The 13,616-nt window shown below is 30.4% G+C and overlaps 1 protein-coding gene across 5 annotated transcripts in view; it reads left to right on the top strand.

Moving 5' to 3' along the window:
* HLTF (helicase like transcription factor) overlaps window positions 1–13,616 on the top strand; it is a 45,157-nt gene that overhangs the window by 3,852 nt on the left and 27,689 nt on the right. For all 5 annotated transcript variants that reach the window (XM_015593802.2, XM_025050673.1, XM_015593801.2 and 2 more), the window contains exons 3-13: window positions 1,087–1,253; window positions 2,387–2,520; window positions 3,060–3,157; window positions 4,460–4,534; window positions 4,697–4,888; window positions 7,175–7,270; window positions 9,600–9,675; window positions 11,007–11,097; window positions 12,670–12,749; window positions 12,836–12,880; window positions 13,111–13,116. In XM_015593802.2, the coding sequence (XP_015449288.1) occupies window positions 1,087–1,253; window positions 2,387–2,520; window positions 3,060–3,157; window positions 4,460–4,534; window positions 4,697–4,888; window positions 7,175–7,270; window positions 9,600–9,675; window positions 11,007–11,097; window positions 12,670–12,749; window positions 12,836–12,880; window positions 13,111–13,116 (1,060 nt within the window). The remainder of the gene's footprint in view (window positions 1–1,086; window positions 1,254–2,386; window positions 2,521–3,059; window positions 3,158–4,459; window positions 4,535–4,696; window positions 4,889–7,174; window positions 7,271–9,599; window positions 9,676–11,006; window positions 11,098–12,669; window positions 12,750–12,835; window positions 12,881–13,110; window positions 13,117–13,616) is intronic.

Genomic DNA, 13,616 nt, shown 5'->3' with positions numbered 1-13,616 from the left:
ATTATTTTAGACAAACACCCACCCAAGAGAGAGTGTTTTTGTACTATGTGAGCTCACAGGTTAAATAGAAACATCTTTGCAAGTGGGAATCTTCTAGGGAATCATCATACAGCTCAAATAATGGCAGTTCTTTAGGAATGAATCTTGAAAGATTCTGCTTCATTGTGTTCTCTCCTAACTGCTAGGGTGCACCAAGAATCCCAGCAGGTTACTTTTAAAGGCTATCATGTAGCTGAGAGCTGGCGATGGGACTGGGGCACAGATATTCAGCTTTTTTTTTTTTTTTTTTTTGATTAACACTCCCCAGAATCGCAAAGAATTTCTTCAATTCTTTCATTAGTTTCCAAAGTTCTGAAAAAATTGATTCTGACAATTTTTGCCAGTTTTTCCAGGGCTTTTATGGAGGAGAGAATTTTCAGAAATTCTTACTCTTCCATTTTCAGTAATGTCTAAGGTAATTTTTAATCAAATGGAATCAATGACATGAGTTGAAGTCTTCATTAATTTTCTTATTCCAGTTCCATTCCTATTTATAATTAATGCCTTTTTCCCCTTTTAGAGTCTAGAGAATTCAGGCTTACAAGCCAGACTGCCTAGATTCAAAACCTAGCTTTGCTATATATTAGCTTTAGGACGTTAGGCAAGTTACTTTTCTGTGCTTTGGTGTCTTCATCTGTAAAATGGGGATAATGATAGTACCTACTGATAGGGTTTTGGAGATTTAAAAAGTCAGTCTATGTAATATCTTGGAATACTTTGTCAGCACTCAATAAAGATTACTTGTTTTCAGAAGTTATGATGTTGAACATTTTAAATAGTGTGAATCTTATTTAGTTTTGATCGTAAAGTTTAGATATCAAGGATTTGTTAACTTCTCAATGCATGTAAATAAGAAAAAAACTATAAGAGAATCATTGTATTCTTTAATATTTTGTGGAAATGTGAGTCCGAGAAAATATACATTTTTCATATGCAGTGTTATTCAGTAAGCATTAAAAAAAGAATGGAAATTCCAGATAAAGTATGAAGAAAGCAATTATTGTATGTTTATTATTTATAATGTTCTCTATTCATTATTTTTATTAGGTTAATAATAACGAAATGGTTGCATTACAACGAGAGCCTAATAACCCCTATGATAAGAATGCGATTAAAGTAAACAATGTGAATGGAAATCAGGTTGGACATTTAAAGAAAGATCTTGCAGCTGCATTGGCCTATATCATGGACAACAAATTGGCACAAGTCGAAGGGTAATGTACTTCAGAGTTTAGTTTTAATAATTTTGAGTCGTAGTGGTCTTTGAATTTGTTGAGTCTGAATAGTTTCCCTGACAACTTTTATCACTATCTTTAGTATGTGTTCAATAAATATTTTAATTCTTTTCTCATCTGCCTTTACTACTCTAGCCATCAAACAGTTATTTCCTCACTTTCTTCTTGAATTATTACATGGAGAAAAACAGACTCTGGTTCAAATATTAGTAAGTTCACACCATCTCTTCCAACCTTTTAATCAGAGGTTGTAAACTGATAGCCTGTGATCAGATGTAGGTGAGTTTTATTTTGCTTACACAATGTTTTAAAATTTTTCAATTTTTTCCCAATATTCAAATACCTGGATATTCTACATTTTATACATATCATTTTTTTCCATACACATAAAAACTATTTATGAAGATTTTTCTTGACAAAGTGAATATCTAGTAATGCTGGACCCTCCCTTCCACATACCATCAGTTAACTACCTGCTGCCTAGAGACAACTATTGCTTTAGCCAGGGCATACACTCTCTCAGTTCTGCAACCTCTTCCTTTTTTTAAACTCATTTCCTCAGTTACCTTTTCTCTTTTAGGCATTTCTGTTTGTGATCTCAATTTAACTATGCAGTGTTTAGAATATGAAAAGGTGAGTTTGGAAGATAAATGCTTAGCAGTGTCTTCTCACTTTACTGCTGTACTTGCTTTCTTTTCATCAAGTTTTTCAAATATTGAGAATAAACTTACAGTGAATCGTGGATCAGAAATAGTTTTTGCAACTCATTTCTCGTTCTCTCAGAATAGGTTGCTACTCCCAGTGGTTCTGTTAATGAAAGCTCTACCCTTTCAATTAAACTTACTATTTATAGGCTGTCCTTGTATTTAAACACTACTTTATCCCATCTTAGTTTCTTCTGGCATTCTTTTCCTAAAAACAACCCTTTTCTTCTGATTGTTGTCGATTCTGTTCTCTGTTCTTCTGTCTTTTCTAGTCTGCCCAACTAGTTCCTCCCTATTTTAGATTCCTGTAAAATTTGAATGCAGCACTTGGAATATTTAACAGTCAGATTCTTAATGGAAGCAAACAAATGACACTTAATTTCTTTTCTTCCTTCTTAAAAACAATAGGGTAGTTCCTTTCGGTGCAAACAATGCTTTTACCATGCCTCTGCATATGAGTCTTTGGGGAAAAGAAGAAAATAGAAAAGCAGTTTTAGATCAGTTGAAGAAACATGGATTTAAATTGGGTCCTACACCAAAAAGTAAGTTTAGGATTTAATATACTATTATTTTGATGTTGTAAGAATTCAGGGATTGTAAACATTTATTCTCTTAAGTAATACTTTGAATTTGGTTGGCTAAATTAATTTGTGTTGAAGGCTCTAAGTTCTAACTTTTTTCGGAGTCTTTTTAAAAATATCTGATTTTTTTTCTCTTTATTTTGAAACAACTATACATTCATAGGAGGTTGTGCACGCATACACGCAGACACACAGACACACACGTACTAGTAGGTCCTATAGTTTCTCCCCTGATTTTCCCTAATGATAATATTTGCAAATCTCTGATTGTAAGCATTCTCTTTGATAAATTAAAGACAATAAGAATCTCACAATAGGGAATAAAAAAGTATTGTTTAATGATGTGTTTTTAAATGACTCAGGATTTAGCTTTTAAAAAACTTTCAAATATGCTAAGAGAATTTTTAATGCAGCTTATTCTTCAAGTTTTAAAAGCTATTTACTAAAAGATAGTCTATTTCATTTGGTGATTTTTTTTCTTTTCATTTTGTAAATCACAGCTTTAGGATTCAGTTTGGAAAGCAGTTGGGGCTCTGGAAGAGCTGGGCCAAGCTATAGTATGCCAGTTCATGCTGCAGTACAGATGACAACTGAACAGGTATGCTTTTCTTTTATTTTGTAATCTAAAAGTGAATTTTAAATGTTGAAGAATGAGTTTTAAAAGAATTAGATAAATATGTATGTGCTGGCATTAGTTATCTTCAGATATGTTGTTAAGTTAATGAAACAGGATAAATAGAATATATAATGCAAAAAGAAAGAAGTAATAAGGAATATAAGTGTGGAGAAAGAAGTAATAAGGAATATAAGTGTGGAGACACACTGATACATATATTAAAACACATACATTGCTGTATATGAATGGAATGTTTTAGTACGTTTTCATGAAATTTTTAGAATGTCTAAATATTTTATAAAAATTGAAGCTTGAAACTTTTTCCTTTCGGTAAAGGTTGCAAATGCTGTGCTAAAAATATTAATTCCAAATCTTTGGCATTAATTTAGTTTTTACTTTGTTTAATTTGTAATCCAGGATACTGTTATACTGAGTTAGTTTGAAAAAAAGGATATAAAATAAAGTAATGCAGATCAATCTGTAAATTAAATAAAAAATGTCTCTATCCATCACTGCTAGCCTTTTTATATTCTAATTGTAGTTATTGTATTTTCCCTGCTTGTCATTCGAAGGGTTTGAACCTGTGTCTGGTGGGTAAAGCCCTGGTTACCTCTCTTAACTTTTTAGAGTTGGCCTGATTTCTTTCGGGCTACTGCTGTGTATACATGTGCTAATTTACAAAAGTAATTGTAACATATATATATTGCTATAAAATTTGACTAGATCAGTTTAAAGAACCAACTAAATTAGCATAAGATTGAAATCATCCAAATATTTTATAGCACATGGCAAGTTCTTTATTGCAATAATAATAAGTAAAATTTTACTGACTGAAAAAAAAGTCAAATGTACCTGGTAGGATCTGCCAGAATGGTTTGAATACAACTAACTAATAGAATCATAGAATTTCAATGTCAGAAGGAACCTTGGAGACTCTGTAAATCTAGTTTATTCTTTTGATTTTACAGGAATGAGATATAGGGCTATAAGGGTTAAGTGTCTTGCCTAAAGTTATATATAGGTTTATTTGTGACAGAGCTGTGAGTGAAACCCAGGATTTATAAATCTCTGTTCTGTATTCTGTCGACTGTTAACATAGTTACTTATACCTAAAGCATTTATTTATTCTGCCTTCAATGAGCAGTGTAGTATCTCTAAGAATTAATTTATGTACCTTTTGGTAATCAATTTTTATAGTTAAATAAATGATTTGAACTCAGTGAGTTAAGTTTAATTACTTTAATTGGTTTGTTTTATAATATTTCTTATTGCTGTTTATTGTAGCTTAAAACAGAATTTGACAAATTGTTTGAAGATTTAAAAGAAGATGATAAAACTCATGAAATGGAACCAGCTGAGGTACCGAACCAGTATTTTCTATTTAAAACTATTTGGAATTTAAAAATATTCTGTTACGTGATATATTTTTTGTCATAAGATCAACTGTTTTCCAGATTTTGTGAGGAGGGGGAGAGAAAGGGCTTATTATATTTCTATTTATTACATTCCTTTTATTTGTAGGCTATTGAAACACTATTGCTTCCACATCAAAAACAAGCTCTAGCTTGGATGGTTTCACGGGAAAACAGTAAAGAACTTCCACCATTCTGGGAACAGCGAAGTGACTTATACTATAACACAATAACAAATTTTTCTGAGAAGGATCGACCAGATAATGTCCACGGAGGAATTTTAGCTGATGATATGGGTTTGGTAATTATTTTTTCTTTTGTTAATACAGTTTTATTTTGTGATTATGATTTTACAGAAATAATTTTGAAGTAAATACAGATAAGAATATGTTGGTGCCAGTTTGGTACTAGATTTTACTTTTAGTGTAGAACACAGTTTTTCCTATGGTTTTTACTTAAAATAATGGTGAGCTTTTTTTGTTGTTTGGTTAAGATACAATTAAAATAATTAGTGATAATAGAAATATGTGTTTCTCAGTTTTTTTTTGTAGTCTATCACAAATGTGATACACTGAATATTAAATATACATTTATGTTTCCTACACCAGCAGGTTTTATACTTTTTGGTCTCAAGTAACCCTTTAAGTTCCCAAAGAGCTTTGTTTTCATGGGTTCTATTTATTAATATATCTATAATAATTATAGTATTAGACATTAAACAAAAAAATTTTTAATTATTTTAAATTAACAGTTAATAAACTTTACTTGTTAATAGAAGTAGCATATTTTTAAGTGAAAAGTATTCCAAAAACAAAAGCAGTTTTGATAAAAAGACTAACATTGTTTTTTTTTTTTGTAAATCTCTTTAGTGTCTGGCCTAATAGAAGACATCAGAATTTTCATATCTGCTTTTTCATTCAATCTGTTAATAAAATGGTGTGTTGGTTATAGTTGGAAAAGGGAGGAGTATTTTAATAGCCTTTTTAGGTAACCATAGATATTCTGCTTTGATACAGTAACAAAATTAAGCAAGTATTAGTTTATTAGAGATTAATAGTTTTAATGTAGAACTTAAAAAAATTATCAGCGAACTTTATATATTCTGTTTCATTAAAATCTATCGGTGTAGCTTGCACATTGAATGATATTTTACCCATGCATGATTCTATAGCATCAGGTATTGATTGCCCTTTTGGAAAATATTAGTTCACTGAGTTACACAGATCTATCAAATGTTGATACGTTTCATTATAATGATACCAAAAATTTACATTCATTGATAATACTGCTGATCTTACTAGGCATTTACATTTTGGGAAGTTGCTATGCTCATAGTGTCAGATACAAGTTTTCCAACATTTTAATTTTTGCTGGAAAGCTCAGATTTTATCATTAACAACAAATACTGTCAATTGTTTTCCTTGAAGATGATAGCCTTACTTTCTACCACTCAGTAATGAATAACTAGTTGTTGTTCATTCTTTTAAGTAAAAAAGGTGATGTATGAAAAAGTGATGATGTGTGGCAATACATGGTGGCTAGTTGAGCTTGCAACTTGGTTTCACAAATGATATTTCTCTAGGTAACCCTCATATTTTGGTACATAACAGAAGTAATTTATGTGTACCTTCCATCTTGTTATACAGAATATTTAAAAAGTGTGTACTTAAGAGGCAATATTTAATAAAAGTAATGTGTACTGCTTCATCAAGAACAGTCTTAACATTCTTAAAGTGAAATTGGCATTAAAATTTTTTTTTACTGTATGTGGCAGTTAAGAATACAGTAACCACTATTATGATGTAGTGGCAGCTACTTTGTTTCATGCTAAGGCACCACCAGTTTTGCCTACCATGGCATTTTGTGGCATAACTGCAGATGTCAACACTAATAAGGTCTTAGTAGTATTATGAAAATAGTTTTGACTACATATACCCTTGAAAGCATTCTGGGGTCCCCTAGGGCCTGTGGACTACACTTTGAAAACTACTGCTTTACACTGCTTTAAAATTCCCAGATATCTATTTCTGTGTTGGTCATTATAAATTCAGCTATGGAAATTAGTAAAAAACTGCATGTTTTTATTTAAGAAACATGCACAAAGTATATCATGTTCTTTATACATTATTGGTAAGTTATAACTGTTAAGTGTTGGAATTATCTTTAAATGAAATTTAATGAAATGATTACCTCATGTGCATACTAGAATTCCTAATCATTTTAAATTAGCTCTGAATTAACAGGAAACGAAGTTATAGTTTTGTGATAAAGTTATTAGTTCAGAGTTAAATGTAAAATCTTAGAACAGTAGTCATTCAATAAAATAACGTTTCTTAGAGATGCTTATAGTATTTTATAAGAGTAAATCATTTAATAATTCCTAGTAATGCAGTGTGGGAAAGTATTTCCTAACTTAATGAAATACTTTTCATTAATATGTATACCATTTAATAAAATAACCTATACACTTCTGTGGCTTTAAATGCTATATGATATTGGTTCCTTGATTTTAAAATTAGTTTTGGAATATTCTCTGGTCAACTGAGTTTAAGAATCTGACCATTTGTCTTTTTAAAACATTTTAAAGGGCAAAACTCTGACAGCCATTGCAGTAATTCTTACCAACTTTCATGATGGCAAACCTCTTCCTGTTGAAAGAGTTAAAAAAAGTCAACCAAAGAAGGTGAGTGTTTCCTTTGAAGTCTCTGGATTAGTGTTAAATGTTTGTCATTAAAAGTTGCCAAAAAAATTAATAATATCTAATGTTTTCAAAGATGTGATGAGTGGCCTTTCATGTGTTGTTGATAAGAGTGAAAGTCAGACCACATTCTTGAGGGCAATTTGGTAATTTTTATTCCCCCCAGCGTTGTTTTAAATACAGAAAAGAAAAACCTCTTGGTAAGGGAACAGTTAAATTATAATATAGCTATAGAACTTAGTATTATTATGCAAAAAATCCTATTTTTGAAGAAAACTTTCATGATATTTTTTGAGTTAAAAAATGGTCCAGGTACACATCTGTGTAAATATATATTAATGTATGTCTAAGTGTAGTTATATACACTTTATGTGCCAAAATGTTAATAATGATAATTATGTCCTAGTGATGAGAATATGGGTGACTTTTCTTGATATTTAATTTATATATATTTATATAGCATACATACACCTAATATATTTATATTCCATTTATAAGAATTAAGAATGAATTAATTTTATGGGAAAATGATTAGAATGAAACAATATTCTTGATACTCAGCTGAAAATTGAAAGAACTTTAAAGTGGGAAATAACTAAGCAAAAATCTATGCAAAAATCTTTTTTTCATGGGACTTTTCTGTACTGCTATTCTTATTTTTTAGATTTCAAAGAGGCTGCACATTAATTTTCTACCACTGCTTATTGAGATTCTGTTTTATTAATTTCTGCCGTTAGTTTCATTTCCTTCTTTATGCCTTTATTAGGAGTTTAACTCTATTGTTAACATCTGAGATTCAGTTTCCTATTTTGAATAGTCCAGTGCTTTACATCCTCTTCTTTTTACATTTGGTCATTAAAACTAAAGAGTAGCACCTAAGATTGCTTTTAGCTTTTGTGTCAATTATCAATTTAAAACTTATCAGTAAAGCTTACCCTTTCCTCCCCAGTATCAGCCATGCATTTGAGGTGTTATGTAGTTGGAAGGTTTTAGGATATTTAGTTTGCTACATTAGTTGAAATTAAGGCTGAAAATCTGATTTTCAGCTTAGAGTTTATTGCAACAAAAAATTTCACTGTATTTCAAATAGATTTAGATATTATAAGCTTACAGAGTAAAATGCCACCAGTTTAAATTCCATTAGATTGGAGTATAGTATGATTTGATAGTTTGGACTTTGTACAAAGTTTATCTTTGAATTGTATGAAGAAAAAGTTTCCTAAACAAAATTATTTAATATAAAAATAATGTAGAAGACATTCTTTATTTGTGGATAAAATTTTAGATTATTTTTTGCACACTGTTTAATATAATATAAATGGTTGTACTAATCATTAAAGAAGATTGAAAAGCATTTTTTACATCAATTTCTTGGAGATAATGATTTAAAAAGTTAATTATCTAAAATAACTCTTCTAGTTACATATCTCTAAAAATGTTACATTTTGGATTTTTAATTTATTTTTTCTGATACCATTTGAAGGGGATGTTTCTTTCAATCATATTTTTAGTAGAACTTAACTCTAATGGGATTTTATAAGATGTTTAAAATTCAGTTTTTTTAAAACTAAAATCAGATATCCTTTATTAGTCCTAATTCTCAGCAAAAATTACTTTGTACTCCTGCCTGCCACTCCTGACTTCCATTCTGATTAAGGTTTTGATCACCTACATTCCTTTTTAAACTGCAAGAATTAATTTAAACTCAATTTTATTTGTCATTCCTATCTACAGATTCCAATCAAGAATTAGAAATAAGATTGGAGGAACCCTGCCCTACTAGACTCAGTTACAAATACTTCCATAAAGAAGTATAAAGTTTTACTTTTATAGAAGTTTTTGTACTCATGTACACATTGATGCATTTTGAAACAAAAGGGTACACGTGAAGGGAAAAGGAAGAAGATTGAGAGGAAAATCTTCAATAGAGTAAGGAAAGAGAGAAAAAGGATGGCAATGGCAACCTCATTAAAGGTCCATTCATCTGAGAATTCTTTTTAATTTTAAAGTAAATCCCATTTTATGAATATTTCTCATAGTAACTAATATGCCATATATAACTAAGGTTTGCTTTTTGTATTTCTTTTGAAAGGTAAAGACCAACTAGTTTTATTTTATGAACCTGTGAAAAAAATTTTAATCAATTTGTATATTTTTCCTTTTCACTTAATGCACTTCTCTCCTTTACTCTAGAATGGAGTAACAATTTAAATAATCTTTATTATGTAAAATAAAGCATTATAAATAAAGATGCATTTTAAGTTTATTTTAAACTGACAACAGTACTATGTAAGATATATGCTTTTTCATCCAGGAATGTAATGTTAACGATGAATCTATGAAACTTGAAGGAAGCAGTACCAGTGAAAAGACAGATGGACTATTCAAAGGTAAAGTTTAATTTCAAACATGACTCAATATTTTATTTAGATTTTTCCAATTTAATTATGTAATACCAGCTTTGGCTTTGTACTAAACAAAAACTATAGATTTCTTTTTCTAAAGAATTTCATAAGGACTGATAGGAAAAATTTCATCAAGGAGGTAGTGATGAAACTGGGTGGTAAAGAAGCTGAGAAAGAACATTTTTAGTTGAGAAAAATATCTTGTGGAAGGGCAGTAAAAAAGCAAGGAAAAAAAAGCAAAAAAAACCTCACAAAAAACACAAAAAACCAGAGCACTTATTGTTCTGGGAACTCAGAGTAGTTTATGGTATTTATAATGTGATGTGCATGGATAACAGCAGATAAAGAGAACCAAATTCTGAAGTCAGAGGAGAAATAAAGAGATCTCTGGATTTAGCAGATATGGTTGGATTTAGTAGTTAATCACCTTTACGATATTAATTTCTGAAGATTGGTTAGAGCAGAATAAGATTGAAAATATTTTAAGGTAAAAATAGTAGATGAATAATTGGAAATAACTGTGTGTTATTACATATTTTGGTTTGTTTGAGATAGGAGAGAGAAATAGAAAAATAGTTGGAGCAGGATGCAGAATCGAGAGCTTTTATTTTTTACTTTTTGTCTTTTGTTTTTTTGGTTTAAGAAAGAAATCCATGGATAGGAAGAGATTTTGGATACAATGGAGAGAATAGTTTTTTGGCCTGTGGAAGGAAATGAGATCAAGCAAATAGGTAGATGAGTTAGCATTAGAAAGAAACAAAGTGTAGTTTATGGAAAATATAGATAACTGAGGGAATAAAATGGTATACAATTATAGAAGATGACATCTGATGAATCATGTTATCTTCTGGGAGTAAAAGGAGTTAAGAATGTAGGCAAGGGATTCAGTGTGTAGTATATAGATCATTCTGGTTAGCGAGTAGTAGGGAGGCTGTGTGTTATATAAAAGAGTTGCTAAGTGACATGAAGTGAGAGCTGCGATGAAAATGTAAATTTATAGTAAAATCAATTTATTGTTTATTTTTTTCCAGCAGCTCTTAGCTGCCTTGATACAATAGAAAATTAAGCCAGTGTGGGGATTGGCTGGATGACTACAAGGGGAAGACTGGGTACAATAATAGAAGGAACTCTTTAGTAAGAAAATACTAGGTTAAGAAACTAGTAGAGTAGCTGGCTGATTGACTAAAGGAGCAGAAATGAAGATATTAAGAAAGTGAAACTATTGAGTTGGAAAACCAAGGTTTTAAGAAAGATTCTGCCAATCTAAGACAATTTACTAATGGTTTATATATTTGTATTTTTCTTTGAAATGGCAGGATCTAGATGTAGTGGAGAACCCAGTATTTCAGATGTCAAGGGAAAGAATAAATATTCCAAGTCAGTATTGTCTGGCACCCGCTCCAAAAGGTAAACTCTGTTATGGTTTGATTATATGTAATATGTTTATTTAAACTCTCCATTTTTTATATTTATAGGAGAGAGATAGGAACATTATATCTGAGTAACATAGTTCTTTCAAATACATTCTTTTATTTGAAACTGCCAAGATCACTGTGACTTAGGCAGGTGGGCTCTTCTTTTATAGGTGAAGAAAAGTAATATTAATCTATAAAGAAGTGAATTGGTAATTTTTAATGATCACTTGTCTTTCTATCACTTTTTTCCTATTTCTTTTATACGGGAAGTAAGATCTAACTTCTGGGTTTTTTGTTTTTGTTGAAACTTTAGAAGAGTTTTCTTTATGAATTTGAGGAGGTGAAAACAGACATTTTTATTGGATGTCTTGACAAAAGCACTCTTTGCTCATCTCAGTTCTTTCTCACTTTACCTTTAGTGGAAATGAGACATGATAAAGTTATTAACAGAGAGTATTATATTAATGTAGACTAGAGGAAGTATTTGAATAAAACACATAATGCCCCTCAAATCTCAACACGAATATGTTAACTTTATAAATTTTATTTGCCCTCTGAAGTATATCGAAATACTTGGCTTTTGTGGTATTTTGTCTACCAATCAGTATCTGCTTGCCTAACCTCAAATATGAGTTTGTTAGTTCTTTCACCAACAGAAATCTCAAAATTTGAGCACTGTTAATTGTTATCTATGATTAAAACCCAACTGAGCACAAAACCAGGACTCATCAGTTTCCCTCTCATCTAAATCTCCAATCTTACAACTCTGAACTGACCCTGAGACTGGTTAATAGCACTATTAGGTGGACCAGATCAGATTAAAGGACATGGAAATAATAATAATGAGACACGGTAAAACTAAAAACAACAACCAACACACATATTACATCTAACACACATATGCCTACTGTGCAATAGGCACTATTTTAGGGGCTTTGTATGTACTAACATTTTATCCTATGAAGCGGAATGTATCTTTTTTCCTGTTTGCTAAATGGGGAAACTGATGCATAGAAAAATATTAGATATTTTGCCTAAGGTGACACAACAAGTAAGTGGCAGAATGGGGATTCACATCTGTGCAGTCTGACTTCCAGAGCCCATTGTTCTTAGGCACTTAGCCACTGTACTGTACTGTTTCTACAGAAAATTTACAGAAGTTTTCATTGTGAAAGAATTATATTTTTGCCTTTTAGCTGCTTATTTCATTGTATTGGAAGTGTTTTCTTTGATGAGTCATTTCTTTCATTTCTTTTTTGTTCTAATTTTATGCAAGTTTTAATTGAATTGAACTCAGTATTGAAATGATTACTATTTTAAATTGGTTTACTTTTTAAATTTATTTTAATAATGGTACTTTATTTTGTATAGTGAATGCATCGATTAGGAAAGCAACTGCTTTTAACAAATTCAACTTTCATTTGTCAAATAAAAAGTTTCCCTTGAATTTTTTTCAAAAAATAAGCAGGAGCAGGACAAAACATTAGTGTTGCATTTATTAGACATATTTTTATATCTCATTTTGTTTTGGGTTGACAAATAATGTGTATTGGCTTAATTTTAGAAGAAAAATTGCTGTCCAGTACACTGAAAGCAGTGATTCAGAGGAAATTGAAACAAGTGAATTGCCACAGAAAATGAAAGGTAATATGAAATGGATTTGATTCGATACTGTGTCCTATATTCTAATTTCCTCATGTGACCATTTTTATTTCTGTTTTTGTTTGTAGGCAAACTGAAAAATGTACAATCAGAGACTAAAAACAAAGTAAAAGGTATATATATACAACTCAATATCTGTAATCTGCACTTAAATTATTTCAGTAAAGCTCCATCGATTTGTACCTCTCTATCTTGGTATTCTTTAGTAATAGATCTTAAAACTGACTGCTGTTTACATTTGAACTAGTTATGGAACTTATCAAGGGTGTTGAATGAGGGAAATTGAAAGAATAGTTTCAAATTAAAATCTAAGAGAAAATATTTAAATCACCTTTAAACAAGACAGGATGATTTTCTACTATTTGTAAAATGACTTCAATAAAACTTTATTTGTATATGTCTAAATTGTAATTTCAAAAGTAAAGTGGGAATATTATTAGTTTACATTATTATAAATGTAAAAATAACCAGTGAGTATCTTTCCTTTTTTTATCTTTAAAATAACTCATCACCACTTACCCGAATTTGGCATCCTCATCATTAGAAGTCAAATTCCTGTTTCCTTGAAAAAAATTCTTCCCCCTGGGAGTCAAATCACTTTGCATATATCTCTTCCTCAGGAAAAGCAACAGTTTATTACAAATGACTGCATTCCTTCTTTGAGCTAGAAAGATATGCTTAGTTTTAGTGTCAGAAGAGGCAATTTTGGTTACCAGAAATTATCTTATTCTTTTTTAATAACATAAGCTCTTAAGATAGAGAGTGTGGAAGTGGTGTTCTATTTCCTTTCCTCAGAAAGTACCTGTACCTAAGCACTGGAGAGAATTAGTTTTCAAATATCTTAATGAT

Source organism: Pteropus alecto, unplaced genomic scaffold, assembly GCF_000325575.1.
Source record: "Pteropus alecto unplaced genomic scaffold, ASM32557v1 scaffold75, whole genome shotgun sequence".
NCBI classification, from domain to species: Eukaryota; Metazoa; Chordata; class Mammalia; order Chiroptera; family Pteropodidae; genus Pteropus; species Pteropus alecto.
This window is presented reverse-complemented; position numbering and strand designations above follow the sequence as displayed.